Here is a 27,448-nt window from a genome sequence, read left to right as displayed (position 1 = left end):
TCTCCCCTTCTGTCCGCTCTGTGTTTTTGTCTACGTGGTTTTCGTAACCGACTATCTGTGTTCTGCCTTTCTCGCTTGCGATCCCTTTCGCGCTACGCTTCTTGCTTACCTTCCTGTTTACTTTTTCTCTGCTTGCGGAACCCTTCGCACTCTGCTCCTCGCTCTGCCTTCCTGATTCCTTTTTCTCCGCTCGCGATCCCTTTCGCACTCCGCTCCTTGCTTACCTTCCTGTTTACTTTTTCTCTGCTAGCGAAACCTCTCGCACTCTGCATCTCACTCTGCCTTCCTGAAACCTTTCTCTGCTCGGAATCCCTTTCGCGTTCCGCTCCTCTCTTAGCCTTCCAGTTAACCATTTCTCTGCTAGCGAAACCTTTCGCACTCTGCTCCTCGTTGTTACCTTCCTGTACCTTATACCGCTTGCGGCTCCTATCAGTTTCTGTGTCCGAGGCATCTGGCACTCCAGGCATTCTACAGTGTCCTGACTTTGGAGAAAGCCCTCGCTTTTCGATACATCATTCCTGAATCTTCATCATTTCAGCCTGGGAGAACCTGCCTTATACCTTGCCTTAGGAACCACTCCTCACCTTGCCTGCAGATCTTCATTCAAGGGTTTTTTCTGCCGTTCCGGCTTTTTCCCTTGGGCACCGAGGCTGGCCCACTGGGAGCCCCCCACGGCAGGTTTCCACTACTGCCAAGGTGGCCTCCGGAGGGGCCAGACCTTACTTGCACGATAAGAAGGTTAGAACACCTAAGGATCTTATCTCTACCAAGAAGAAGGAACGTCCCTGAATCCGGACTACGGTAAAGGACTCAGTATCAGAAGATTCAGGTGAGGAGAAGGGGGAGGTGGAGCCGAAGTCTGACACATACATTGTTATGTGAGAGATAATAAAATTATGTTGAGTACCTTCAGAAAGTCCACAGAAGTTAACTCGGTACTTCTGGCTACAAGTTGCCATATGTCCAGTGTTATCAAGAATATATCTGTAGGAGCGTATATCCGGACACATAGAAATTGTAAGGAAAGGACAGAATTGGAGAGTGAATGTAAACATTTGGAGGCAAGATTTGTTAAGAGGGGGTACCCGAGTGACATCCTGTCGAAAGCAAAAAACAAAGGTTTGACAATGAATAGGAAGTATCTTTTGCAACCCAAAGCATGGCGCAACCCAATACGTGAGAACTGTTAGGATGGTGACACATCACTCCAGTGATAACAGTAAGCTATTAAAAATTTAGCATAAACACTGGGGAATCCTGATGTTAGAGTCAGATCTACAGGAATACATATTCAAGAGACTGTATATGGTGTTCACTGAAGCACTGATACTTAAGAATGAATTGTGTCCTTCATTTCTTAAACCTGTGGAGAGATCAGAAATGTGGCTTAAGAATGCATTGAAGGGTTTTTTTAAATGTGCTACATGCAAGATGTGCCAATATACAAACACATGTACGAATGTGGTGATCAATATTAAGGAAGCGTTTGTAAAAAGTGAATTTATCAATTGTAAAACAAAATATGTAGTGTATGCAATCACATGTCCATGTGGACTATACTAGGGTCCGGATTGGTGAGCACATGTCCGTACTAAGGAAGGAGGATCTCAGATTACCATTATCCCTACATTGGGTGCAGCAAGATCAGCTGGACAGAAAAGAGGATCTAAGATTCATTGGACTTTTGACAATTCCTAGAGACCCAAGAGGGGGGATAGAGGGAGAGAGTATTAAGGAGAGTTGAAGCTCAGTTAATCTGTAAATATAGAACCATTATGCATGGCTTAAATACTGAGCACAAGATGGGGGCCTTTTTGTAAAAGAGCCAAGTTTCAATCAATGTTGGTGGCATCATATGGATGGGCCACTAAGGTTTGGTGGAAGGAGGTTTATTTAAGAAAATACTCTGTAAATTGGATATCAACTAAACACCAGCCCTTGGGGTCCATTAGGATGGTTTCTTATGTTGGGTGGAAGGAGGTATGGGAAAGACTGTATGTACTATTTGTTATCCAAGGACTGGCCCCATGTGTTCACCAGAATTGGTTTAGTGTGTGCACACGCCATGGGCAGTTGAGATTTCTCCTGCAAAGTAAAATAAGGGCTTAGTAGTGGTCCAAGTCTCAATAAATGTGAGTGAAATCTGGAGTAGGTGTATTCTAATGGAGGTTAGGATAGTGGTGCAAAGCACATTAAATGTTAGGGGTAGTGAAGATTTCCTCTGTGAGGTTAAGTAAGGTCATGTTTGACGGTGTAAGTCACAATAAATGTGAGTGCATCTTGAAGGAAATCTGTCTTAGGGGAGCTCAGGATTTAAGGTGAAAGGCACATCATATGTGAGGGTGATTTATAGTGGGAGCAGTTGAGATAAGGTAGGAAAGCATGCGCTGTGTCGTTATGGAAATAGTATATATATAAATGTGAGTAGGATATTTAAGTAGGTGAATGTTAAAACGAGCAGGAATGCAGTTAGCATGTTAAAAGGCACGTTATGAAGGTTTGTCAAGTAATGGCATTGTATAGATTTGTGTCTGCACATCTATTAAGATTTGCTTGGAGGACGTGGGACACTAGAAATGTCATGATGGCCACGTTCTGTGTCGGCATGGTAACAAGGGATATAAACATAGCTACAAATGGGCGGGCTTCCACTCTCATTGGTAACTGGTGTAGAATATGTGTGGACTGCCGCAGGTCGAGCCATTGGGCTCTTTGGAGCACGATCGCTCACCAGAATCAGTAAGTGAGACGTGAGGATGTTCGGTATGGTCTATAATGACTAGCTACAAGGACGAGAATTGCTGGGCACAGGGCTGTGGGGGGAGCTTGGTTGCTTGCATTTGGCAGGCTCTAAATTTGTTTTGTCATTCCTAATCCAGTATCAGCAGCGAGGCGTGCGTGATGAGTATGTTGTGTTGTGTGCTGCTAAAAATACTTTAAAGTCCAAATCAGCTGAAGCTCTGGGAAAGTATGGGAAGTGGCCACAAACATTAGAGGTAACGATGGCGCTTTTGAATAATGTTGCAGGTATTGAAGAATTTTTTGAATGATGAATCAATGAGCACACAAGTGTATGGAAATCAGAAGGGAGATGCATAGTCGGCTGGAGCTAGTAAGGTAAAGGGGTGGCCATTATATTTGTTGTGTAAATGGGGTGTTACCTTCTCTTTCTTCTCTTGTTTTTTGCGGGGGGGCACCAGATTGGATATAGCGTAACTAGAAGTTGGCTTGTTGTTTTGTGTTTTTTTGTCATGCAGGGAAGTTGAAATATTGTTATAGAGCTTGAATGCGGTTAGGATCAAGAAACGGTAAAGAATAGTGAGGTTGCGAGTTGTACAGGACCTGTTGAGCAGTTGTGTGGTCTTCTTAATAAGTGTAGGGCCTAATTAATTAAACGATGAAGGCACGTACACAGTGATACTTGGTTGTGGTGAACACTTGGTAAAGGTGAAGGGTCCAAGAACTGTATAGGGGAAATATATGTACAACATGGTAAAGGTGAAAGGTGAAGGCTCCAAGAATTGTATAGGGCATATGTATGTATAACAGTTTGTTGTTTGTCTCCTCTTGTTTTCATCTGCAACCCATGCTTGAATTTGATATTGTAACTATGTGGTTGAATCTTTATGAAAATTGATGGAATTCCTATTCTTTGGTAATGTATGAAATTGATTTGTTATGGTTTTTGTATTTATGATGAATATGTATTGGTAATGGCGCCATGAAGAAGACCTCATGGGAAGGTTGAAACATGTGTTGGCATACCACCATTAAAAATGATTAACTAATAACTTTCAGATGTGTGCATAAATTGTTTAACTTTTAAAGGATACAACAATTGGAAGAAATAATTGTTGGTGTATGCGCAATTGGTCAAGGGCACACTCGTTTTTTGTATTTTTGTTTAGTGGCTGGCGGCTCTAGTCCCTTGTCGGTGACCAATGTGGCTATACGCTACCAAAGTCAAATTTCAACTTTGTAAATATAGGTACCAGCTCGGTGGGGTAGCACCTAGCATTTAGCGATGAGTCTTTTAAATGCGACAGGAGTCAGTGGAATGGAGATTACAATCTATGGCTTGATTCTTCTACCCTGCTCCCCCTCAACCTTCTCCAACCTACTTCTGCAGGAGTCTGTCCTGATACATTCTGGTTTCACCATCACCGTCTTGTGGACAATGCTGGATTTGACTTTTATGGACTTCATTCATTCACGGTGCGTCACCCTTTCTCAACTCTCACGCTGGACTTCCTTTCCATCTTGTACTCATGGTGGCCCTGACTCATGCTGTTCTCATCTTCATCTTGTATCCTGGCTTCCAACATTATGTGTTACTACTGACTTCTGCAATTGTATTCACTCTCCACTCTTGCTTCTCCACTCTTTTTGACTGCTCCTCCTTTCCCTTCTCCCTGTTCCTATCTGCTCCCCTTACTTTCTTCTATGCACTTACTCTATCAGATTTGTCCCTGGACCTAATATGATAGCCACCTCGCCCGTTTCCTCCACCCTTCCATTACTGTTTTTTCCTCCCCACCACCCCACCGGCCTCCAGCACTATCTGAAATGTTGTCAGGCCTAGTATGATAGTCACTTGTTTTGTTCCTCCCCTCCCTTTCTGCACCACTCTCTCTCACCTTTTGTTTTCTCCAGCTCTACCAGAAAAGTTGTCATGCCTAGTATGGTAGTCGCCTGTCTGTTTCCATTTCCTTCCCACTCTCCCCTCCCTTCCTTATCTATGTCATAGCTCTTGCACTATCTGAAATGTCGTCAGGCCGAGTACGATAGTTAATTTCACATCCTTACTGTTCATGGCCTGTAAGAATGTCATTGTATTTTCCCTTGTTCCCTCCCTTGCCTTGAAGCGCTTTGAAACACATTGTGTATAGGCGCTATATAAATAAACTATCATATCAAATCATGGTTCAAGGAAAATCTTGTTTTATGCAGACCTTCCTCTATTTGCTAAAATACGTCAGCAAGGCCATGTGCAATCATACTTAAAGTTAAAGGTCTTAGGCCAGTTATTGCTAGCAATGAATTATGTTTTTAATAGCAATGTTTAACCATGTACTGACGTCAGGACCTATTACAACGAATCTCAAGAAGAGGTGTGTTTTGAAAATGATCTGAAGATAATAATGAATATAAACCTGACCAATGAAAATGGAAGAATTGGGGAAAGAAATTATTTTTTTGGAGAGGTTTTGTCCAATCATATCTGGAGGAGGATGGTAATAAAGTACCTGGAAGTGTTTTGAAATTGTTGCAAAAAGTATGTAAACTGCCAACTGATGTTGAATTGTCGAGACTTGGGTTAGTTTGGTCCTGCAACACCATCTAACCGCTGCCCGGGGCCTTGTACAATAAACTTGCCTTATGTACAACCATGTACTCACTTCATAAGTGGTGGGCCTGTTTTTGGTTAAGGTGATTAAAGGCCCATGCCACAGAAGCTTCCATATTACAGAGAAAAAGTACTGCTCAGGCAGCAACAGTCCAAGTATCTCTCTCTCATACACACACAGACACACGATGATCGATTTGAAGGCAATTCCATTGCACACATCACACATTAACATGGGCAGCATCAGTGCTACAGTCCCCCATCCGGGGGGAGGCTCTTTTAGAGGGAGGGTAGATTCCTTTGTCTGCAAAATCTTGCATTCCTTACCTTATCAGCTTAGAATCAGCAAGGATAGCAACTTGTGCGGACTGTGCGATAGTGATTTTAGGGAACAGGATCCCCAACTATTTATAACTCACATTAGACCCCCAACTCACATCCCAGGCCACATTCAGTTGTACGATAAGTGCGATTTAACCACTAATGACCCGAGCTGGTTGTCAGAGGATGCGCCTTAGCCCATTTAGAAAGGATATTTTCTGTCTCTCCTTGAGAAGAGTGTGGCAATATGGTCTATCCACTAGGGGGCTCTCACACAGTACATGCACTCCTTCCAACCCTGAAGGCCTCTGGGAGTGACCCCTGTGTGTCTGGGTGCACCAATAGTTTCCAGACTGGAAGAGTTCTGCTTGTGGTTGTGTGTGATGTACAGGTGGTAAATGTATTGGTGTATGGAGTATTTAATATTTATTTATTTATACACGGAAGGAACACTGCTCTTTTGATCACAAAAGAACGTACAATAGATAAATCAGATTTGATGGGAAGCAGAGAACTTCTTACAATGGGGTGAGTTTGAGGTACATTCTGACCAGGTTGTGGAGGGGAGTAAATGGAACGGTCACCAGTGACAATACATAAGTGGACATACATAGATTAAGGACAACCAACATTGGACATTTTTAAGTACAGGTAGGCGGCACGGCCAGCTGTGCTCGGGGTGTGAAGATGATGGGTGAAGTGCTAGAATGGAGACAGAGGAAGTGAGAGACAGAGGCAGGTTAGAGGTGAGGGAAAAATATTACCTAGCACGCAGATGAGAGGTAGGTTAAGAGGGTAACTCAGAACCAAGGAGGTACGCATTTAGTTTAGTTTTGAATTCATCTGTGTGGACTGTTTCTTGGATCTCTGGGGAAAAAGAATTCCATGGAAGTTGAGCACGAAGCGAGAAAGTGCAGAAGTGAGAGGAAGCACATAGAGGGCGAGGAGCCACAAGGGTAGTCAAGGAGGCAGAGCGGAGATTACGAGAAAGGTTATAGAGTTGGATAGAGGAGGATAGATACAGTGGTGCCTTGCTGTGGATAGATTTGTGAACCAGGAGAAGATATTTAAATCATGCCCTGTAACCAGCGAATATGGTTGGAGTGAGAGTCAATGAGGGTTAGGTAGAATTCCCTTTTCGCTCCATCAAGAGTGAACTTGAGAGTTCCGGGCAGAGAGCTAGAGTTTCAGGTCCTCGTGCGAGTGGTTTTGCCTCCATTTGCACAGCAGCTGACAAGTCTGTGCGGAGAGAGCGTATGAATGGGGTGACCCATGGTTGAGGATGCTGAGGCTTAGGGGTGAAAGTTAGCTGTGGGAAGTGAGAGGAGAATGAATTATACAGTAGAGATTGGAAGCTGGAGATGACAGTGTTGGTGGAGGAGGCATTGGGTGTGAAGGAGGAGAGTGAGAACTGTAGGTCGGAGAGAAAGGGGGGAATGGCAAAAGGTTTAAATTTCCTTTTAGTAATGGGTGAACCAAGTGGTGAGGACAGGTCAGAGGGTGGAAAGGAGGAGATGGTGGGGAAACAACTGAGTGATCAGATATGGGTGGTGTGACAGTAGTATTAGTGGCTGAGAGAGAGGTGGAGATGAATAAGAGATCCAAAGACTTACTCCCTGTGGGGGTAGGTAGTTATGGATAGAGTGGAGTGTGTGGTCACTAAGAAAAGACTGAAGTCCAGATTTCCGAGAAGTGGTTGGGCGGGAAAGGTTAAAGTCACCCAAGGCATAAGGCCCCATCAGGGTAAATGGCCTAGTGCATTCATTAAAGTCCAGCCCCAGGGGAGGGTCACAGAAACCAGGCGTAAAGCTGGGGAGAGCATGTGCTGGATGATGTTTAATGTAATGCACCTGGGTCTTATATAGTGTGCATTCTGCCCTTATAGAGGAGCCACGCCACCCAGTGAAAACACTGAGGGCTATCTTGGATTGGCTTTATCTGTACAGAGAAACATGGTTTCCCTTTGATAGTTCAGTACCTCAGGGGTCATGCCCAATAGCCGTGCAAGGCTGGAGGTGTTTTGCTTCCCCAACCTTGAATTGCCCATTGGGGATGCAGACTGGGGCATTGAAGGGCTGAATCTGCGTAGGGGTTTCCCCTATGCCTCCACGTACCTTCAGGTTCCCAGGGACAGTGAGATGGATGTGCACTGGCTCCACCACCCATGTGCAGGAACCAGGAAGCTGTATGTGCTTCCTGGTTCCGGTTTTGTGCTGCACCAGAGCTGGAGGGACATCATGGCAGGCAGCATGAGGCAGTGTGGCAGTCGGGACCTGGGCGACAGTTAAGAAAATAAATATATGTATGTATGTGTGTGTGTGTGAGCCAGGGTTTTCATCTATACGTCTTTGTGTGAATGAGAGAGTGTATGTTGTTTAGTTGCATGTGTGAATGAAAGAGTGTATGGTGTAAGGTTGAACACACAATTGAAAGTGTGTATGTTTTGTGGATGTGCTCGAGAATGATAGAGTGTATGCTGTAAGTATACTTGTGCTTGCCAGTGAGCTAGGTGTGAAGCAGGCCACTGATTTGATGGTTGCTGGGCTACATTAGAGTACTGGCCTACATTGGTGCAGTCAGTCTTGTCATATTTTCTCACAGTGGCGTGGGATTTTTTACTGTCGTAAAATGTAAAGCCAACAAGGTAAGTGTTGTTACGTTTCCATACTTCTGTCCATTGGTGCAGTTTGGAATTGTCATTTTTTACTGCCATCTAGGGTAAAGTCAACATGATGAGACTTCTTACGTGGCCATATTGGCATAAATTAGTGCAGCCAATCTGGGAATGTTTTCTAACTGTAGCATGGTGTTTCTTACTGGCAAAACCAACAAAAATATGTTCTTACATGGGGATACTGGCATATATTGGTTGGAGCTACCATGGACATATTTCTATGCAGTATCCTTACTGACATTATGTGCAAAGCAAACAGGAGTATGTTCTTACATTTAAATACTGGCATATATTGATGGAACCTGCATGGACTTGTATGGGCACAGCCAGCATAAATATGATTTGCATACTGGCATATATTGTGGGCAAATGCATCGTGAAAATGCCTAGGGCAATACTGCTTTGCACAGTTGGTGGCTTTGTTGCACCTATTAAAATTTTCCATGTGTTACCCTAAAATACTGATTGCAAAATGGGTGGCTTTTTATTCAATTTTTCAAAGAACGTCTGCTGTAAAATTCACTGTTTTAACCTGGGATTTTGTACATGCTCTCAAGGGGGTAACCCACCAAACCTCTGTTGGTTAGTTCAGGTTCCCCCCGTGCTCTTGGTTGCACCCACATTTAGGGGGAAACATTGACATCCCTCCAATTGTGAAATTCACCAACTACCACTGGGCTCATTGCGTGTGCATGAATTTTGAGTGGCTATTTAGATCGACCTCATCGTTGGTGGTGTGGAAGTGCCACGTGTGGCCTATCGTGCCGCTGTGCCACACTGAGGCATTCCAATCCCTTTCTCGTGAAGCCTCTGCGGTGGTGAGCCTGTCTGGGGAATGTATTGCGTGAGGCGCTCTCGGCTTCTCTGGCGGGAACTCTCCACACAATGTTCATACACCCTGCAAAGTCACTCGGGGTGATGTGTGTCTCTTATCTTCTTAATTTGAACGTCTCTACTCTTTTATTGGAAGGTTGGTGCCAGGAATGTCTAGCTACTTGTGGCCTGTTAACTGTGTGTGTCTTCTTTTGATGCATGATTGCAGAATGAGAACCACTAACACTTCAGCAACTTAGCTTCAAATTGGCCACATTGTATCTTTTTGTTCTGAAGCATTGCAGGAAGGGGTCATACCAACCCAGAAAGGGTTTGCCCGGAGGAGGCGCGGGTACAGGGGGCCTTCTGAAGTACAGAAGCCTGAGCAGGCAGACCTCACTGACTTCCACATAGGAAATAGAAGTGCATTTGAATTATCCAGTGGGTACTGTTACCACAAGGGTATTGTCTCATGGCAACTCTCTACCACCCCTGGTTTTCGTAGCACACCCCGCACCCAACCCCCGGAAAATGTTCCCTGCAACTAGAGGAAGCCCAAGATTCCAGTGCCAATATCAGAGGGCCTTAGGCATGAAGGCCGGCTGCCCACGCCTGACTGGGTCCAAGACCGAGCTCCCAGCCAGGCGGGAAGCCAGATCCCACGCCTGCGGCCTCCATCACAGGAAGTCAACAGCCTCACATCGAGTTGGAACCAGACATTGCCTTCTCACACCAAACACTAGCACCCGTCCAAACCTCCCACTCATGAGGCTGAGAAGGGTAGTCGTCCCCTCACAAGCTACACACCAGATTGGACACGCTAGGGTCCTGGCCCTGTCTGGACTGTTTTCACTTTGTCTAGATCGTGTCCTCAAAGGAGGAGACCTGGATCGGACAGGAAGACTCTGCATCATACTTGCCAACCCCACAGATTTAGGTGGTAGGCTACCGCTATTTAAACAGTCCTACCTCCTACTGGTTTGCCCTCTCAACACTACGGATTTATGGGCCTGTCTGCCTGCCTGAGGCCAGGAGCAGAGCAATGCAGAATCCTCCAAGGTGGGCGTGACATGTTAATGGCCCTTCATGTTGATTGATAACTGCGTGGCCAACGTGAAACAGACACGCAGACTCTGCCCTGCCCACCCCTGATCCAGGAGTGTCTGTGTCAGAGCGTCACATGATGCTGCCATGAGATCCCGTGCCTCTATCGGAGCAGAGCTGCCTGCAGACTGCTGCGAGCTCCAGGCCGGTGTAGTCTCTGATCTTCGTACTGAACTAAACATTCCTCTGTGTTCCTCAGCTCTGCTGTACATTATACATGTGCCTACTGCAAAAGCAGGCTGTCACCAATCTATGCAGGTAAACTTACTTTAACTTGTTTTAGGGCAGGCCAGGGCCATGTGCGCTTGACTTCATGTGTCAGCTTTCAGCTCTAAAGTATCGCATCTTCAAAGAATTAGCCTATGCTTAGTTTCGTTAAAGCCTTGTAATTATGGTGAGTAAACGTGCACCCAGTTGCCTGTGGCATTTGATCGTATGCATACTGTGGTGGAGGTCTTCACACGTAGGCAGTGCAAGTGTTGCCAACGGTGAATAAACACGCCTAAAACAATAAGGTGACTGTGTTTGGTTGCAGACAACTTTCTAGAGTAAACTGAAAATTGGTTGTTGTAAAAAAAACCTTCTTGTTCGGGTTATTCGTTTTACATCAATGTGGTTTCGTTTTGATATAGGTCTACTTTGAGAGGTTAAGAAACAAAACCATCTTCCTGTAATCCTGAAGTGCATGGCACGATGCCCATACCCGTTTTGATATTGATTGCCATTTCCAGAAGCCCTTATTTTCGGAGACACCTAAAGAAAATGAAATGCACATTTCAGTTCCAAGGTTTAAATCTTGCAATCGGGAGTAGTAACAGTCAGCGTGTGCATCGAGGGAGCTCAGCTGAAAGGAATACCCATGTGATTTAACAAAAGCTCCAGTCATTTTGTTACGGCACCGCAAAGGGTCTTACCTGAACTATCGCAGAAGCATGTTTAGGCTGCTTGCTTTCCTTATGAACTCCCCACCCACAGTCCAAGCTCACTAGCCTTCCCTATGTCAGACAAAAGGAGCCTTGTGCCATACATAACACCCACCCCGAAAAACGATGTGCCCACCACCAAGCCAATGTCTTCAGCCCCTGCAGCGGTGCACATTAATCATGGACCCATCGTCGCCCCAGTGCACTCGCTCCTTGCAGACATCGCATCGCTCAGCATGTGGGCTGCTGAGCTCAGTGCTGTGGAGTATACCACTAAACGTAAGGACAGCTAAGAAAATGGCAGAAGCTCCGGACTGCGAAGAATATCAGCAGTGGGTTTACAGGTAGTAGTGTGGCCACGTGGGTTGATTTTGTAACATAAACACACATTTGTAAGCACGCAGAATAAACTTACTTTGGTGTGCAGAATGTACAGCTCCCTGAAGCCATCCCTAAGCGCTGATGCCATCACCCAAGCTCTTTTGGTGCCTGACATGCACAGCTCTTGAGGAAGGGGCCAGGAAAAGCGAGCACTTTATTGGGACGTGTTCATTCTCAGGCGGACCGTTTCCGTTGTTGTAAACACTACAAAACAGTTGGGTTGGCGCTCATATCTTTCACAGTGTGCTTGACGAATTGATGACGAAACAGAGTTTGTCCTCTAAGTCGTGTGCAACCTTAGTTTTGAACAGGGAGTGTGGCAGGGCCAGTTACCATTATGCTTTTGCATGGTTCCTATGCAATGAAAAAGCAATTCTGCGTTAATAACATTGTAATACAGAGCACCATTTACCCAATTATTCCTAATCCCTGATGAAGTCACCCGCCTCCAACTGTACAAAGAATTCTGCTTTTAATGCCACAGCCAACTCATATCCGAGGCCCTGTCATTTCCTCATTTGGGGGTAGGAGGGCACCGTTTGCAACTACTGCAGTAGTTCGTAAGGGGACACTGCACTTGCTCTGTGGAAGGTTGGGGTGACTGCTGCTGCTGCATGCTAAGTTTTGGGGCCACATTGTGTTTCCTTTGCTAGCTGTGTGCAGACCATTCCTGGTTTCAGTGCACTCGCTAGGCAGCATGCTCTAGGCCACCACTTCTCTGCACTCGTTATGGACACAGTATAAGGGAGAGTTGCACCTGCTCCAGATGCGTTAGGATGCAGGTACACACAACCTTCTGATGTTTTATGGCACAGCTGCATTTCCTCTTCAGATGTTTGTGGGTACAGCGGCACAGATGCATTTATTTTTCAGATGTTTTAGGGAACAGCTGCGTACCAACTCTTCAGATGCCACTTGCGCGTGAGCTATTGGATGATTTACCACCTCCTTTACCTCGGCAGGAGATTTTCAGGTATTTGACAGGCAGAGCAAGGGCACAGAGCTAAATGTTCATTCCCAACACTCATACACCCATATATTTCTTTCTATATTACTTTCGTTCGGGGCTTTAAATGAGCGCTCCGCAGCGCTCGCCTCACAAGCTGCATTGGCTCGCCTCACAAGCTGCATTTGCTGGAGTCATCGCGGTCGTTTCTTCCCTTGGGGTATAAAGAAGTGGTTTCACCTGATTGTATGTTTGAAGAGGAAAATATGTGTTAATGAGGAAGAAGTGGTCACAGTTCTCACGGGTCACTCATGTGGCAAATGTCTTTCTCATGATGGTTCAGAGGACAGGCAGTCCTTTCCAGCGATCTCGTCAAGGCCATATGCCAAGTGGACTCACTTCCTGTGATCTCATACGGTCAAAGTTCTCGTGACATCATTTACTGTGATGTTGTCCTGTTATGTCATCGGATCAAGTTATGACATCATTTCCTGTGATGTCATTATTATGCTAATTAGCATGTTTGAAATTTTAAGATTCCTACAGATTTTAGGTCACAGAATGTTTGTTGCCATGTATGGTGCGTGCACCGGAAGACGGGAGGCGGGATCACCGGGGCCTTCGAGGAGCAGAACTCGCTTGCAGTGGAACACCGCAGCAAACGTGAGATATTTTGCACAATATAACAAAGCCGCATTTGAACCCCCGCTAAGCTCCCAGTCATAATGTCTGATCAGCCTGCACCAAATTAATTACCCAAGGCTTGGTAACTATACTAACGACTTCGAGTCTCTGCCCACACTCTCATTAACTTGCCCATACATATATTTTATTTCCATCATATTTGACTTTTGGATATAGTTTGTACCTGAAATAAATGCTGTGCCCAATTTAGGGGGTTCTGTGACCCCCGTTGTACTAGTAGATGCCTAACAATTTGCAAAATGGCCTCGCTATGCATGCTTCGTGAGACCGGGGACATAAAGATCCGGCCAGCCACTACCGAAGCAAATAGCCATTTTTCAGTGGCACTGCATGGACGACAGACATGCTGTAAGGAAGCCCCTGTGGGCTCCAGGGATCCTGCAGCTTGTAAGTGGGTGACTGTATGACTTGTCACAGTGTGGCCAGAGTGCACGGCTACGGGGTTTGGGGGCTCAGGCCTGTAGCCAGAGAAGGAGGTCCCCCTTCACACACATTCACTGGGAGTCATGCTCCATGTCTGCCCCTCCCCCCCCTCCCTGTATTGCGTTACCTGCCTCTCCGCTTCCCAAGTGTCCAGCAGCAGCAGGGTGGTCTCCTCGCCATCCACGCACAGGGTGCACTCGTGCATCTCTGGAGGCAAGAAGGAGAAACGTGAAACAGGCAGCAGGACCATGGATGAGTTGCAGCAAGCAGAAGGGGCAAGAGGATCTAGGCATTGGACGGGAAGACTTCTCAAGGGGGACACCGGTCTGCAGGACCAGGGTCAGGGAATCAGAAATCAGCATGAACAGTCTTAGAAGGAGCAGAGCAGAGAGAGGAAGGAGGCAGGCAGGAACACCAGGACAGAGAGGGGCAGAACACTAGAGGGACAAGGAAGAGAATCCAGGATCACCAATAAAAACAGGGTTCACACAGGAATCCTAAGTGCTTGTGGCCAACATAGGGTTCACACATCGATCAGGTGCCATTGGTGGTCAGAGAAAGGTGTACACGGGGATCATGGCTCATTTGTGGCCAGAGAAAGGGTCAGGTGAGGTTATTGGTCATCAAAGGCCAACAAAGACCCAACTCGGAGATTACGGGAGGTCTAACAAATGGTTCACTTGGAGACCAAAGATTATTGGTGATCAATGAAAGACTTACATTATAAATGTGCACATTTGGTGGTAAACGCCCAGATGAAAGGGGTTAGGTATAATTGCATGTCCATGAAGAATTCTCAGTGTGGTCAGGGGTTATTGTGGCCAAAGAAGGGCGCAGCAGCAGTGGGGCCCTCAGCAATGAGGGCCCATTGGTTGTCAATAGATAATTTTGGTAGGGATCAGGCTACTACACAAGTAGCCCATTAATTGATCACGACTCGTTCATTGTGGCCAACAAATTCGTACCGAGATGGGCCCTTAGTTAATAAGGAACAGGGCACATGGCGGGAAAAAGGCCATTCAGGGCAAAGCATGGGTTAACACAGAGATCACGGGTGGTAGGTGGCGAAGTCCACTGTGCACACAGGGACCGTGGGCCATCAGTAGTCACGGAAGGACTCCCATGGAGACTGTGGGAAAAGTGTTTGCTTCCCCGCTGGGATCAGCAGTCATTGCGGCTACCAAATCGCTCTGACTGAGCCATGTCTGACCAGGAAAAGGTTCACGTGGAGATCAGGGTTACTGGTTATCAATAAAGTGTTCATTGTGGGCAGCGGTTCATAGGGGGGGTAAGAGGTCATGTGTTGCTAGCTGCGTGTTCACAACCGGGTCTGGGATTGTGCAGCTGCATCTAGAGTCAATGTGTCTGCAGGGAGAAGGAGTGATGCTGGCTAGAAGAGTACACAGGAGTCAAAGCAGAGGTGTGCTTGCCTACCTCCAGGCTGGTCCAAAGTCCCCCGGTCAGACGTCCCGGCAAAGATACTGGCCAGACTGGACTTCCCAACCCCAGGATCACCCAACAGGGCGACGCGGAAGACGGCTTCTGAGAAGCCCTCGGAGTCTGTGGAGTCTGAGGAGCAGCTGCACGTGGGCTTCACCGGCTGCTTGATTATGGCACCAAAGGCGGGCGATTGCCCCAAGTGAGGGTGGCGGCTTGGGTCTGTGCCCGTCTGGGAGTCCTTCTGGTGGAAGTGGTGCGCCGCTGGCAACGGTGTGCTGGCTCTCCTCCGCAGCGTGCTCCGGTGCCATTGCTCCGGGTTCAGCGCCATCCTCTGAAAGCAGACAAATACATTTAGATTCAGAGTGGGGTAAATGCATATAAAAGAAAAGAGACATTAAATAGCCATATGTGTTGCCTCTTGCATCAGAAGGAGCAGCAGATACAGTGGCCCGAGGGAGGGTGTGCCCAGGTCCTGGACTTCCTGCTTCTCCCAGTGGGAGGTGCTGTGGTGCTGCTAAACTTGTAATAAGACCTCTTCCAGCGGTACACCCCTTTTTGGCGCTGTCGATTAGGCGCGGGCTAGTTTGGAACGACCGCTTTGACGCAGCGGCCAGTTCGGCGCACGCATTTTAGCGCAGAAGCCTTTCTGGCACCGCCGATTTGGCGCGAGGGACGTTTGGACGTGGCTGACATTACAGCCAGTCTAAAAACCCTCACGCCAAACGGAAATGGATTACTTGCAAAACACCATTCTCTGCACACACGTCTCCTTCACAAACGGTATATTGTTACGTGTAAATACAGCGATTATATATATAATATAAATATATATGTGTTTTTATCAACATACTGAATGATGGTGGTAAAATAGGTAACTTGTGCGCATTGAACTCACAGGAGCAGTTTGGCCTTGTGGTTAGTGACCATGGTTCGTGGCTGAGCTACAGCTTTATTTTATTTTTTAATTAGCAAAACATACCATTATTTTTATTTTAATGGGAAAATAAAAGAAAGGTTAAAAAAAATGAAAGCTGTGTCTCGGCCACGAACCGTAGCCTGTAAGGATCTGCGGTGAGAACGTAACCACAAGGTCAAACTGGTAGTACTACTGTAATGTCCACAAGTCACATATTTCAGCAGCATAATGCAATACCGTACATTTAAAAAAAAACTAATCTGTAGCGCCAAAAGAGCCCTGCTGCGAAACGTCCCAGCGCCGAACTGGGCGTGCCAAAATGGGCACGCCGTAATAATGTCTCCTGCCCTGAAGCGGTCTGGGCGAATCGCCCAGCGCCGAACTGGCTGCGCCAAATCGTCCTGCCCCGTCTTCCAGGTCTTAACCTCTTACAACCAGAGGTTTTGTACAGGGGTGCAAACTTTTTAATTTACCGGGTGGTGGGGTGAGGGGTAGCCTTATGGTCCAAATGTTGACCCAGGTGATGTCATGGAAAGTTACATTCCGGTGAGCGACACTAGAGGAAGTGACGTCACAGACAAGTGACTGTGGGCGGCACACTGGGTAGTCCTCGGTTCTATGCACTTTCTTTGAAAACTGACAAGTGACGGATGGAAGCATGATGAACCACAACCACTGGCATTGCTCTAAACCACATTTCATACTATTGATGACGTTATCCCACCTGTAACAGGGCAGAACGGGACCAACCGTTTGCAAACTGGTCTTGTGCCCGCCTAGTGATGACAATACAACGAGAGCCCTGCAGGGAGCAGAGCCAACCTCGTAAACTGTTCGGACTCGCAGTTCTAATCATGGAAGCGCTGCTTGATTGCCTAGCCATAGAAAGCATGGGGCCCACGTATGAGTAAACATTCTGTGACCTGGGGGACACGCTAAAACGGTGGCATGGCTGGTCCTCTTCTTTAATGCTACTGACACAGCTTAAAATGTGAAGGCATGGAGTAAGGAAGCAGATTAGAATGAATTCAAAGGATTGCATCAATTGCTTTGTTATATCACATTTCTCCATTACACACCTTATATATAAACACTCAGAATAGATCATTTAAATGTAATGTGTCAGTACCTCAGTTGGTTGATGCATATGTTGTAGACATATGTGCGCACAGGAGAGGTCACACGTGTCTAGCCTCCTGTCAGGTGACGGGCACCGCCAGGTTGAGCTGCTAGCGGGCCTAGGCCAGAGGTGAGCTTTCCTGCGACAGCTCTCAGGCCCAAGCAGGAGAAGCGGGTGGCACCCACAGGTTCTGGAGGGAGGAGAGCGGGCAGAAAGTTCAAAGCAGAGCGTGACAGGTGGGAAGCCTCGGGTCTAGACAAACAACCCCGCCCCATCACTTGGCAGAAGACGCAGAGCCCATGGCCCCTACCACCGACTATGAGTAGAAGGCGGTGAGCGGGTGGACTCCTTCCACAGTCAAGGCCCACACGCCAGGGAACCCCCAACAGCCATCAAGCTCTGTATTGCATCAGTTATTTCCCCTTTCTGTTAGAAGAGAATCCTGGCTCACAGCGGATGACTCTCTGAGCAATGGGCAGAGTAAAGGGCACGGCATCCTGCGGCCTACTCTACAGAAGTGATCATTATATGTGGACTAAACACAGTGGCATATTAAAGCATAAACGAGGGAGACTTTTTGAGTAGTGCACACTTAACAACCTTCTTTCTAAAGGATCCCTATGTTGGCAGGCAAAGACAATAACTCCATTTTAAAGTAGAGTGACCTGCCCAGGATCACATAGTTTGGTCAAGGGAGAAGCCTGACTGTGAGTCCGGGTTCCACTTCAGCCTACACATACCACTGCTGCACCTTTAGTTCTGAAATGCATGTATTTATGTATGTGTGGTCCTGGTTGCTCTCTGACAACCGTACACAATATTCAACATTAGTTGTGTTCCAGCGTGCAATGCTGTCTATCACGTAGTATGGCAAGTGTTAAACTACTACTCTGTGCAAAGGTGCCAACTCGTAAATGTTCCATTTTGGGGATGAGGCTTGGTCCAAAAAGGCAAGCTTTGACAGAGCCAGAAGTGACATCAGAGAAAAGTGTCTATCTGCACACAAGTAAGGCTATGGGATAAGAGGAGTGGGTGGTTGGGTGGGAGTGGAGACAATGCACCTATGGATTCACATTTCTCTCATTTTAAACTGGACATAAAAAATGCTCTCTGGTCCCCCATCCTGGCAGCTCTAAACATCCCAATAATCGGAAGGCAGGCAAAGGAAGAGCCAGCCCATTGGAATTGCTGCACAAGCAAACATTTGCAGAAATAAAGCCCTTTATTTGTCTTGACTGATGGTTGAGATCTATTACAAGTCTTAGGTTTTTAGATGGCCTTAAGTATTCTTGTACAGTATGTGTTGCTGTATTGTCCTACTTGAAACACAGGACTACAAGCACCATATAATGTAATGTGATAGGAGCCTAACATTCAGGAATTACGTATATCACACTTGACATGGGCCAACTCAAGATGTCTTTAATGCCTCTGTTGGACAGGCTCTGACTGGGGCAATAACATTTTCTCGGGCACGATGAAAAAGTGACCAACAGTTGCAAATGGCTATTCATTCCCTTTGTGACACTGTTTGAACGCAAGGGGGCGTTTTTTGATAAAATGTGATGCAAATCGTGTCAAAACTACTAGCCGCATAGTGAAGTAACTCCTTAAACTGGCCCACATTGGCCCAACAAGTGGCCTGCACCAGCATTTTGCGTTTTCGGTGCGGCCATGGGCCTTTTGCCCCAGTGGCCATTCCGAGCCTGCTCCTGGGTTATCCGCGCGATACATCATCTGCTGGGAGTCACTGTTCCATGCAGTCGTACATTTACTCTTTATGTATGTTGTGAATCCAAGTTCACAGCCCACACAATGCCTAAACATACACGGCCTCATTCTGAGTTTGGCAGTCTGGTAAAAATGGCCGTAATTCGGTGGCACTTTCTAATAGGCAGCGTCCAAGTTCTATTTATTATCGCTGCCCCGCTGAGGCGGAAGCACCGTGTGAAAGCGAGCTCCCCTCAGCCCATGCCATCCTCGCCCGCCAGGTGGCGCTGCAAGGCAGTTTACGGAGATACTACTACAAACAAACATGCACATCTGTAGCGTTCCAGCGTGGCCTCCACCGCCGCATCGCGAAACTGTGATGCTGCCGTAATAATCACAAATGGAATTTACAACTTTAGCATTCAAAAGACAAGCTGCTTACCTCCCGCATCCTCACTGCTAAGACCAACTTTTATCAACACATTGATTCGACCTAAGAGCAGTGCAGGGCGACAGAAAAAGAACCTTGAAGCTGCCTTGGCACGGTACAAGCGCTACAGAACCAGAACCTTGACGCTGCCTTCGCAGGGTATAAGCGCTACAGAAGTAGCCTAAGGCGACGTGTAGGGGGAGAAGTGGGCTCCGTTCCACGTGCTCCGCCAATTGGACGACTGTTGCATCCGACAATAATCGATTTTCAAATACGAAAGCATCGGCCCCCTTTTTGAGACCTCGCCATAACATTAACCGAAAGTTTGGCCTGGCCTGGCCTCGTGGAATAGCCTGTGCACAGGGGGCTGAAGTGGGCAGCGACCACAGAGGAGGACCTGCCTCGGGGGAAATGAAATAGGACGACTCCATGACAGGCGTCCATGGGGGCGACTAGAGCAGCGCCCCTTGCTGGGAGAGACGGTGCAATTCGGGTACAGTTCACCTGCTGGGAACGCCACACCTGCGTGGAAGTGGCGCAACACCAACTACAGCTGGGCAAAGGACAGGGTGGCAGATCATGCCCAGATGTCAGCGAGACAGAGACACGACTGGCATGATAACACGCTGCCGTGAGAAGCGGGGGTGAGGCCGACACATCACCCAATGGCGGGAAAGGCCGAGATGTCTGCGCCACAGGGTGGGATGGCACAGCACCTTTTGCTGGCAGGGGCACCGGCGGAAGTGGCATAGAAACCGCTTGATGGGAAATGCATGGCCTGGTGACACACAGTGATGCGGCGATCATTGGGCTTTAGGCAAGCTGACAGAAGTGCCAGCCAGCCACAGCGATGATGTGACTGGCTGGCACTTGTATCAGTCACTGTAAATTCCTCTGGTGACCCCTCACGCGAGAGGTCACCAGAGGAAGTTACTGTGCTTTTGTTTCCCCAGGTCACTGAGGGGTCTTTAATTACACAAACCATGTTACATATTTCTATGTTTATAAAAGATGGCTTGCATACTACACAAACCATAGTAAGGTACGCATACAAATATATAAAATGTTTTCGTACTGTACTATGGTTTGTGTACTTTTTAAGACCACGCCCACCCCACAAGCCACACCCCCAAATGAGGCCTCCCTTGATTTCTTACCCCACTTAAAGCCCTGAGCTGCGTTCATATACAGACATGTTTAGACAGACATGTTTAGGGAATTGAAATCGTGATGGTGGGTTAGTACTTGCATGCCGGGCGAGGCGACCGCTCATTCTCACGGCACTCCTTAAGTGGGTGCTTTCAGACTTAAAGGGGGGAGTTAACTGCTTGTAACATTGAAGTTGGACTAGAATAGTCTCATTAGAATGCTCCGACACCAGGGGTCAAATCTTAAAAATTAAAGTGGGGGGACTCAACAAACGCAATGGGATGTGACATCACCAGAAATGAGCATATCAAGGTGCAATATGCACATTTCATTAAATAGGCTTTGCATAACCACCCACATTGCACAGGTCGAATGGCGTTTGCCTTTCATAAAATCAACACACACACAAAACCAAGAGAGGATATTTTCTTCTAATAGTGTTTTTGGAAACGTTAAAAGGTGTGCATGTGTTAAACTCCAAGAACCAACACAAATGTTTTCCCTGGGACTTCCAGCACCGAAATGGGATATTCCACCTTTAGTTGTTTGTTATTTTTCATCAGGTTATATGGTGCAGTGGTGAAGTGTCCGGCCTGCAAACCTGAGGACTGCAGTTGCAGTTTGATTCCCGAGGTCGACTTTAACTCATACATTCAAAGAGTTCATCCAATGTTTCTCTTTTAGCTGGGGAGGGGGGACTGAGTCCACCCACTGCATAAAGTGGGTGGACTCCATCGACCCCCGTCGATGTCGTCCCCCGCTCCCCACGCGTGTACCGTCGACTTGAGCCCTGCCCCCACAGTCTCTGAAGTTAGCCCGGCTTCCAAAACTTGAAGGGTTAACCCCAGGCCACCGAAATGTTAGTCTAGTTGCACTCCCGGTGACACAGGCAGCGCCGCCTCCCGGAAGAAGGTGAGACTGGCACAATCGCCATTGTTTTGAGTACCAGGGGGCAACGGAGGCACTGCCATGGCGCCGGACCGTTGCCATGAGAGGCGAGAGGGAGGGAGATAGAGAAAGCGCCCGATCCTTTGCTGAGAACGTCTGATGCGCTGGGAGTGGCACATCACTCCTTGCTAGGGTGAGAATAACACAGCGACCCCTGCTGGCGGTGACTCTGATGGCAGTGTCCCAGGGCCGCACTGTTACACGCTGTGCCCTGTGGGTACGAGTCAGAGGCTCGGCATTGGCACAGGAGGGGAGATGATGCTTTTTCCACCTCGCCACCCCAGTATCCCGTTTCATGCTCTCGCATGTAACCCTAGACACGGTGCTGCCATGGCAACCGACAGGTAATCTTCCAAAACACACTGAAAAATTCAGGAGATCTCTAGTAAAGCGGACACCCATCCCGAGATAACACAGGCTGAATGGGGCGGCGGGCGGGGGCCGGGCGGGGGGGCGAGGGTGATGGGGCGGGGGGGGTTTGGAGCTTGAAAGGCGCCCCCGAAACCCCCACATTAACACGAGGAACCGTGCTCGCGATCCGTGGAGTCTTCAGGGCGCCCTGAAAACGCTTCGAGTCATGCAGCGCTGTACAAAAGTTATTACGCGTATCAACACGGTTCCAAAAATAGCCTGCGCCCCTCGCCCTGACAATAACACTCAGACAGCAGTAGATGCTTGCAGGGCACACATCGGTTCGGTTACAAAGCTTTCTGCCTGTGTCACATCCGCATAATTCAGATATTAGTAAAGGCCAATCTAGAAGTCTGGAGCAACTCCCGCGCTTCTAGGCGCAATGTGCACAATTGCGAGTATGCACCAAAAGTGAAGAAACGGTCAGATCTGCAGAAGGGGTGCGTGGGCTTCTGAAAAAGGCGCCTCCATCGTGAGATCCTAGCTAACAGCCCCCCTCCCCCTCCCCCTCCCGTCTAGGCAGGCTCTTGGAACATGCTAGCTATGTGATGCTAGGTTTGCATGTAAAGAGACCGCCCCGGGGGGTCAGAAGTTTAGCCCCTCCACCATGTCAAGCTTTGGCGCCCGCAGCTCCTTTGGGGTTCCGCCATAAGGTTCCCAAAGGGCTTAGCACAGCTGCTGCCACCCAGCAAACTTGGGACTGATTTATTTGACCTAAGAAATGGAGGGTGGGAGGCTAGTTCAGCCCCACTGGGGGCCGCGCCTATGAATTGTTGGCCAGAACAGCTCTTTGCAGCAGGCGCATTCACCCAGTGGGCTACCTTTTCAGCCATGAACGACATGCACATATCCAATCCCGGGCATGTGTATATCCTGCACTTACAGCATTGTTGAGGAGTTGGGGCCTGCAATCCCATTGTAGATTTATGGAGCGGTTGGAACAATTACTCTTTTTCTCCTTTGTTTTAAAATTGTATTTTTTATGATATAAGTTTGTATATATGTAGATGATGTGTTTTCTTCCTTTCCCTTTGTTTTAACTTGTGTAAGATTAAGTATGAACAACCAGAATCACAATAAATAAATAAATAATTGTAGAGTTACCTCTGTTTCAAAGGACAGTCTCTGGAAATGTTCACCTCTACAGACGGTCTCTCTCTGAGTCTCTTTGCAATCTGTAAAGACGGTCTTGCTTTTGCAGTGAGCCTAAATCGGGGGCTGTTGTTCAATTCCACGTTTGGAGTCTATGAGGCTGCGTATGCGCCCCTCTACAAAACGTATCCGCTTATTCAGTCCACTACAGCCTGGACATGTTTCTCTGCTTTCTCAGTCTGCACTGAAAACCTCTGCTGCTGCACGCTGTCCAAAAGGACTCTGCCTGTGCCGGACTCTGCCCGTGCACCGTCGACAGAAGTTCTCTTCCTGTGTAGTCTCTACAAAACGGATCTGCCTGTTCAGGCTGGTGTCTGTGTAGTCTGTCCAGACGGTCACTGTTCGTTCATTACAGAAAGGCTGCCTGCTTGTTCTGTCTGTACACAAATCACCTACACCTGGAGTCTCCAGGTTCGCCCTGTGCAGGTCTTTTCTGATGGTATCTGTCTGGTATGCAGGCCTCAGTGCTAGTTCAGCCAGTATAGAAGCTCTCAGAGAGTCTAGTCTACACGTGAGAGTCCTATTTGCTCAGACTGCCCAAGTCTTTGCTTGTTCGGTCTGCACAGAAGAGCTCAGCTTTTGCAGTCAGGCGTCTATTTGTTTAGCCTGTACAAGTCTTTGCTGATGGAGTCTGTGTGGTCCATATAGGTGTATTACTGTTCAGATTGCACAAAGGGCCACAATGCTTCTTCAGTTTGTACAGAAGGTCTCAGCAAGCCAGGTCTATACAGGAGAGCTCTGCTTGTTCAGTCTGTATTTAAGGTCTCGGCTTGTACAGCCTGATGCAGTCTCTGCAGGAGGACTAGGCTTCTTCAGTGTGTACTCATCTGTGCTTGTTTATTCTATACAGAACAGCCCAGCGTGTGCAGAAGGTCTCTGTTTCTTCAGTCTGTAGATAAGGTCTCAGTCAGCCACCTTTACAAATGAGAGCTTTGCTTTCACAGCCTGTCCCTGCTTTCACAGCCTGTCCAGATCCCTGCTGATGCAGTCTCTACGGCAGGACTAGGCTTGCTCAGTCTGTACAGAACAGCTCAGAGGGTGCAGTCTGTGCAGAAGGTCTCTGCTTGCCCATCTGCAGAGCAGTATCTGCTTGTGCAGTGTGTACCAGGGATCTCTACTTGTTCAGTCTGAACTGAAGCGATCTGTTGCTGCAGACTATGTAGTCGCCATGTTTAGCCCACACAGGTCTCTGATGTTTCAGCCTGCCCAGGTCTCTGCTGCTTCAGCCTGTCCAGGTCTCTGCTGGGGCCGCCTCTACAGAAGGGCTCGGCTTAGACAGACTCTATAGAAGGTCTCTATTTGTCCAGTCTGTACAGAAGGTCCCTGCTAGTCCAGTCTGTACAGGAGGTCCCCGCTAGTCCAGTCTGTACAGGAGGTCCCTGCTAGTCCAGTCTGTACAGGAGGTCCCTGCTAGTCCAGTCTGTACAAAAGGTCCCCGGTAGTCCAGTCTGTACAGGAGGTCCCCGCTAGTCCAGTTTGTGGTGCCGTCTGCGTGTTCAGTCTGCACAGAAGAGGTCAGCGTGTGCAGTGCGTGCAGAAGGTCTCTGTTTGGTGAGTCTGCTCAGGGTGGCTCTGTGCAGAAAGTCAACCGTCACACGTGGGGCCAGTCTGTCTACGGTGAGTCCTCTGTGCTATAGTCACACCATTTATGTAGCGGACGCGGTCCCTCCCCGCCGTCTCTCGCTCCGTGAAGCGGGCTCTTGGGCGAGTCACTTTTTCAAGATGTAGTCTCTCCGTCAGTGGGTTCTCTCACTCTCTTCTTGGTGACAGCGAGAGTTTCTTTGAACGCCAAAACCTCACCCAGGTCTCCTCGCCACCTCTCTGGCGCCTCTCGATGAAAACGTAGGTCTCTAGGCTGGAGCCGGACTGTCACACAAATGCAATCTCTTTTTAATGTGGGCGGTCCTCGGCGATATCGTGTTTCCAGAGTGCCACTCTATGCGGGGGTCCCTGAAAGTCGGCCCGTCTCTTCCCTCGAGAGCAGCTACGTACTTCGCCGTGCCGCACTCCAAGTGCAGTTTCCCTGCACGGGTGCAGTCTAACGACTGGTGTGTGCCCAGCGTTCAGTGTCTTTGGGGGTGGCGCCTATTGAGGGCAGCCCGCCAAGGGCAGCCCCATGTCCTGGAGTTATCAGAAAAGTGAGGTCTCTTTTTCTGGGAACAGTCGCATGGAGACTTGCTTAGGCACGGACTCGTGTTCTGGGGTTCAGGGGTCGGGTTCTCTCAGTTGCCGGCTAGCTGAGGCGTCTTCAGGGATATTCTCGTTCCTGACGGAATGTCTCGTCTGTACTCGGTACTGATACAGGAGGGCGCAGCCGTCCCAAGTGCAGTCCACTCCTGTGGGGCGCTGTTTCGGAAGGGGTCTCATTCCTCCGGATACACTCTCTATTTCCTAGGTTCTCGGTGTCCCTCCACCAGGGTGATGGCTTCTCTAATTCAAATGGAATCTGCAGTGGGGTGTCTCTAAACGGAGTCCTGTCACTCCTCCCAGGCTCCGTATGTTTCTCTCTCGAATGCAGTCTCCTGTAGACTCCTTCCCGGGTGAGCGTGTCTTTTTTGAGGGCACCCGCTCAAGTTTGGAACTTCACAAGTGACAGTCCGATACAGTCTCTCAACACCCCTGGACTCTGCTGCTCTCTCATAATCCGCTGCGCCGCGTCCAAGGGAGAGACGAGCCCCGCCCGGAGTTTAGGCCCCGCCCATTCGCATGAACATGACACGCCCACCCGGAGAAGCCACACCCACGCCACACTGTGCTCATCAGCCTGCAGCCTTGGGTACCCCCCTCCAGGCCTTCCAGGTGTGGACTGCGGATTACGAGGGACTCGACCAAAAGAAGAGTCACGACTACCTCATGCCCACTAATCATTCATCCCAGAAAGAATTGGCGGGAAACAGCACGTGCTATCATTAACATGCTCTATAAAAGTGGGTTTACATAATTAACACAATGTTTTAGCTGTAGATGCTGGGTCATGCAGGCCAATAGTGATAATGAGACATAAGGAAACTACAACTCCCAGAATTCAAAGCGCTATTGGTTAAACAGACAGGACTGGTGTTGTGGCCTCCAAGGACGACTGGACGCTTGGACAGTTCTAACTGGTTTTATTATATATAACAGAACAGGTCAGCTCAATGGTCCATATGCTGGTCAGGAGCAGGTACTCACAATGTCAGGCTGGGCCTCCCAGTTACTTCACTGGATGTAGGGTGTGCAGTGGTACTGCACGCTGTAGACTTCCAGGGCCCCCATGAAGCCTCCTGTGGCATTGGACTTATGCCCTGGAAGTTTGGTGTGCAAGCTGTCAGGGCCCCAGGTGCGTAGGCTCACTATCAGGAGCAGCGCTTGTCAGGCGGGCTGTCTGGCGCTCTGCCTGCCTGCCACTGACGGCAACGTTCTTTTCGCGGGGCGTGGGGCCGCGAGATCACGTCGGAACGAGATCTCGCGAGACCTTGCTCCCGCGATCACCTCATGTCCGCACACACCTCCTTTGCTGGGAAAAGGATGGATGGTCATTCTATGACGAAGTCTGCAAACTTGCTGGGTTTCCTTTTCTCTCTCTGTGGTCTGCCCTGATCTAGAAGCGGGGCAGGGTTACGGGAGTACTCTTGGGGAGATGCGGGTGATTCAGGTTCTCCTTGTCTTGCCCTGCGGTGTAACTCCCTGAGTGGGGTTGGGGAGTTGGTGTTCGAGAGCTCGCCGCCGTAGGGTATCTCCGAGGTATCTCTTCCTGATTGGCGAGGGTTTTCGGATGGCTCTTGCTGGCGTTGATCTTCTCCGGTTTCCCAGTGTGGCTGTTCAATAGCTTCTTTCCTGTGGTACATGGCCACCCTTTCTAGATTCCATTTCCTTCCGTCGCTGGTGCAGATGTGGTTTGACCCTTTGGCAACGACTTCTAGGGGACTGCTGTATCTGGAGCTGGTTGAGGTGTCTTTGTGGGGGAGGCGTATCTTAACCAGGTCGCCTCTGTTGACCGCTTTTTGGCGAGTGGCCCGACGCGTGTCCCCTCGAGCCTTCATGGCTTCTTTCTTCCGCTGCATGCGAAAGACTACGTCTTCCATGTCCACATCTTCGTCAGCCCTCTCTTGATGGAGCCACGGTGGTACCAGTGTGGATTCTGCCCTTCTCCCCCTTAGCAGATGGAATGGTGACACGCCGGTGACAGCGTTGGGAGTGATGCGGTGGGCTGCAACGCCTCCTTGACAGTCTTGTACGGGTTTAGGCCCGAGGCATGCGCTAGTTGCAGCGCCCCTTTGATGAAGCGGTTCGCCCGCTCGACCAGGCCATTGGCCTGTGGGTGGTAGAGACTTGCTCTTCGCTGTTGAATATTGTTGAGTTTGAGGAATTTCTCCATTTCTTGAGAGACTAACTGGACACGATTGTCCGTCACAATTTCCTCCGGGAGGCCTTCGCGCTGCATTATGGCAGTGAGTGCTTCAATGACTGTGTTTGTGGTGATGTTCGAAGTGAAGTCAACTTCGACCCATTTTGAGAAGTAGTCGACCGTGACTACCCCATATTTATGTTCTGGG

The 27,448-nt window shown here is 48.5% G+C and overlaps 1 protein-coding gene across 1 annotated transcript in view; it reads right to left on the bottom strand.

Moving 5' to 3' along the window:
* The window catches only part of REM1 (RRAD and GEM like GTPase 1), a 54,125-nt gene extending 28,580 nt beyond the window's left edge, over positions 1-25,545 (bottom strand). Inside the window, exons 1-3 of the mRNA XM_069650964.1 lie at positions 22,866-25,545; positions 15,072-15,408; positions 13,765-13,844 (exon numbers count right to left, since the gene is read on the bottom strand). Of these exons, the coding sequence (XP_069507065.1) occupies positions 13,765-13,844; positions 15,072-15,405 (414 nt within the window). The 5' untranslated portion in view covers positions 15,406-15,408; positions 22,866-25,545. The remainder of the gene's footprint in view (positions 1-13,764; positions 13,845-15,071; positions 15,409-22,865) is intronic.
* Between the last annotated feature and the right edge of the window lie 1,903 nt (positions 25,546-27,448).

Source organism: Ambystoma mexicanum, chromosome 3p, assembly GCF_040938575.1.
Source record: "Ambystoma mexicanum isolate Mex_15411 chromosome 3p, UKY_AmexF1_1, whole genome shotgun sequence".
Taxonomy (NCBI): Eukaryota; Metazoa; Chordata; class Amphibia; order Caudata; family Ambystomatidae; genus Ambystoma; species Ambystoma mexicanum.
This window is presented reverse-complemented; position numbering and strand designations above follow the sequence as displayed.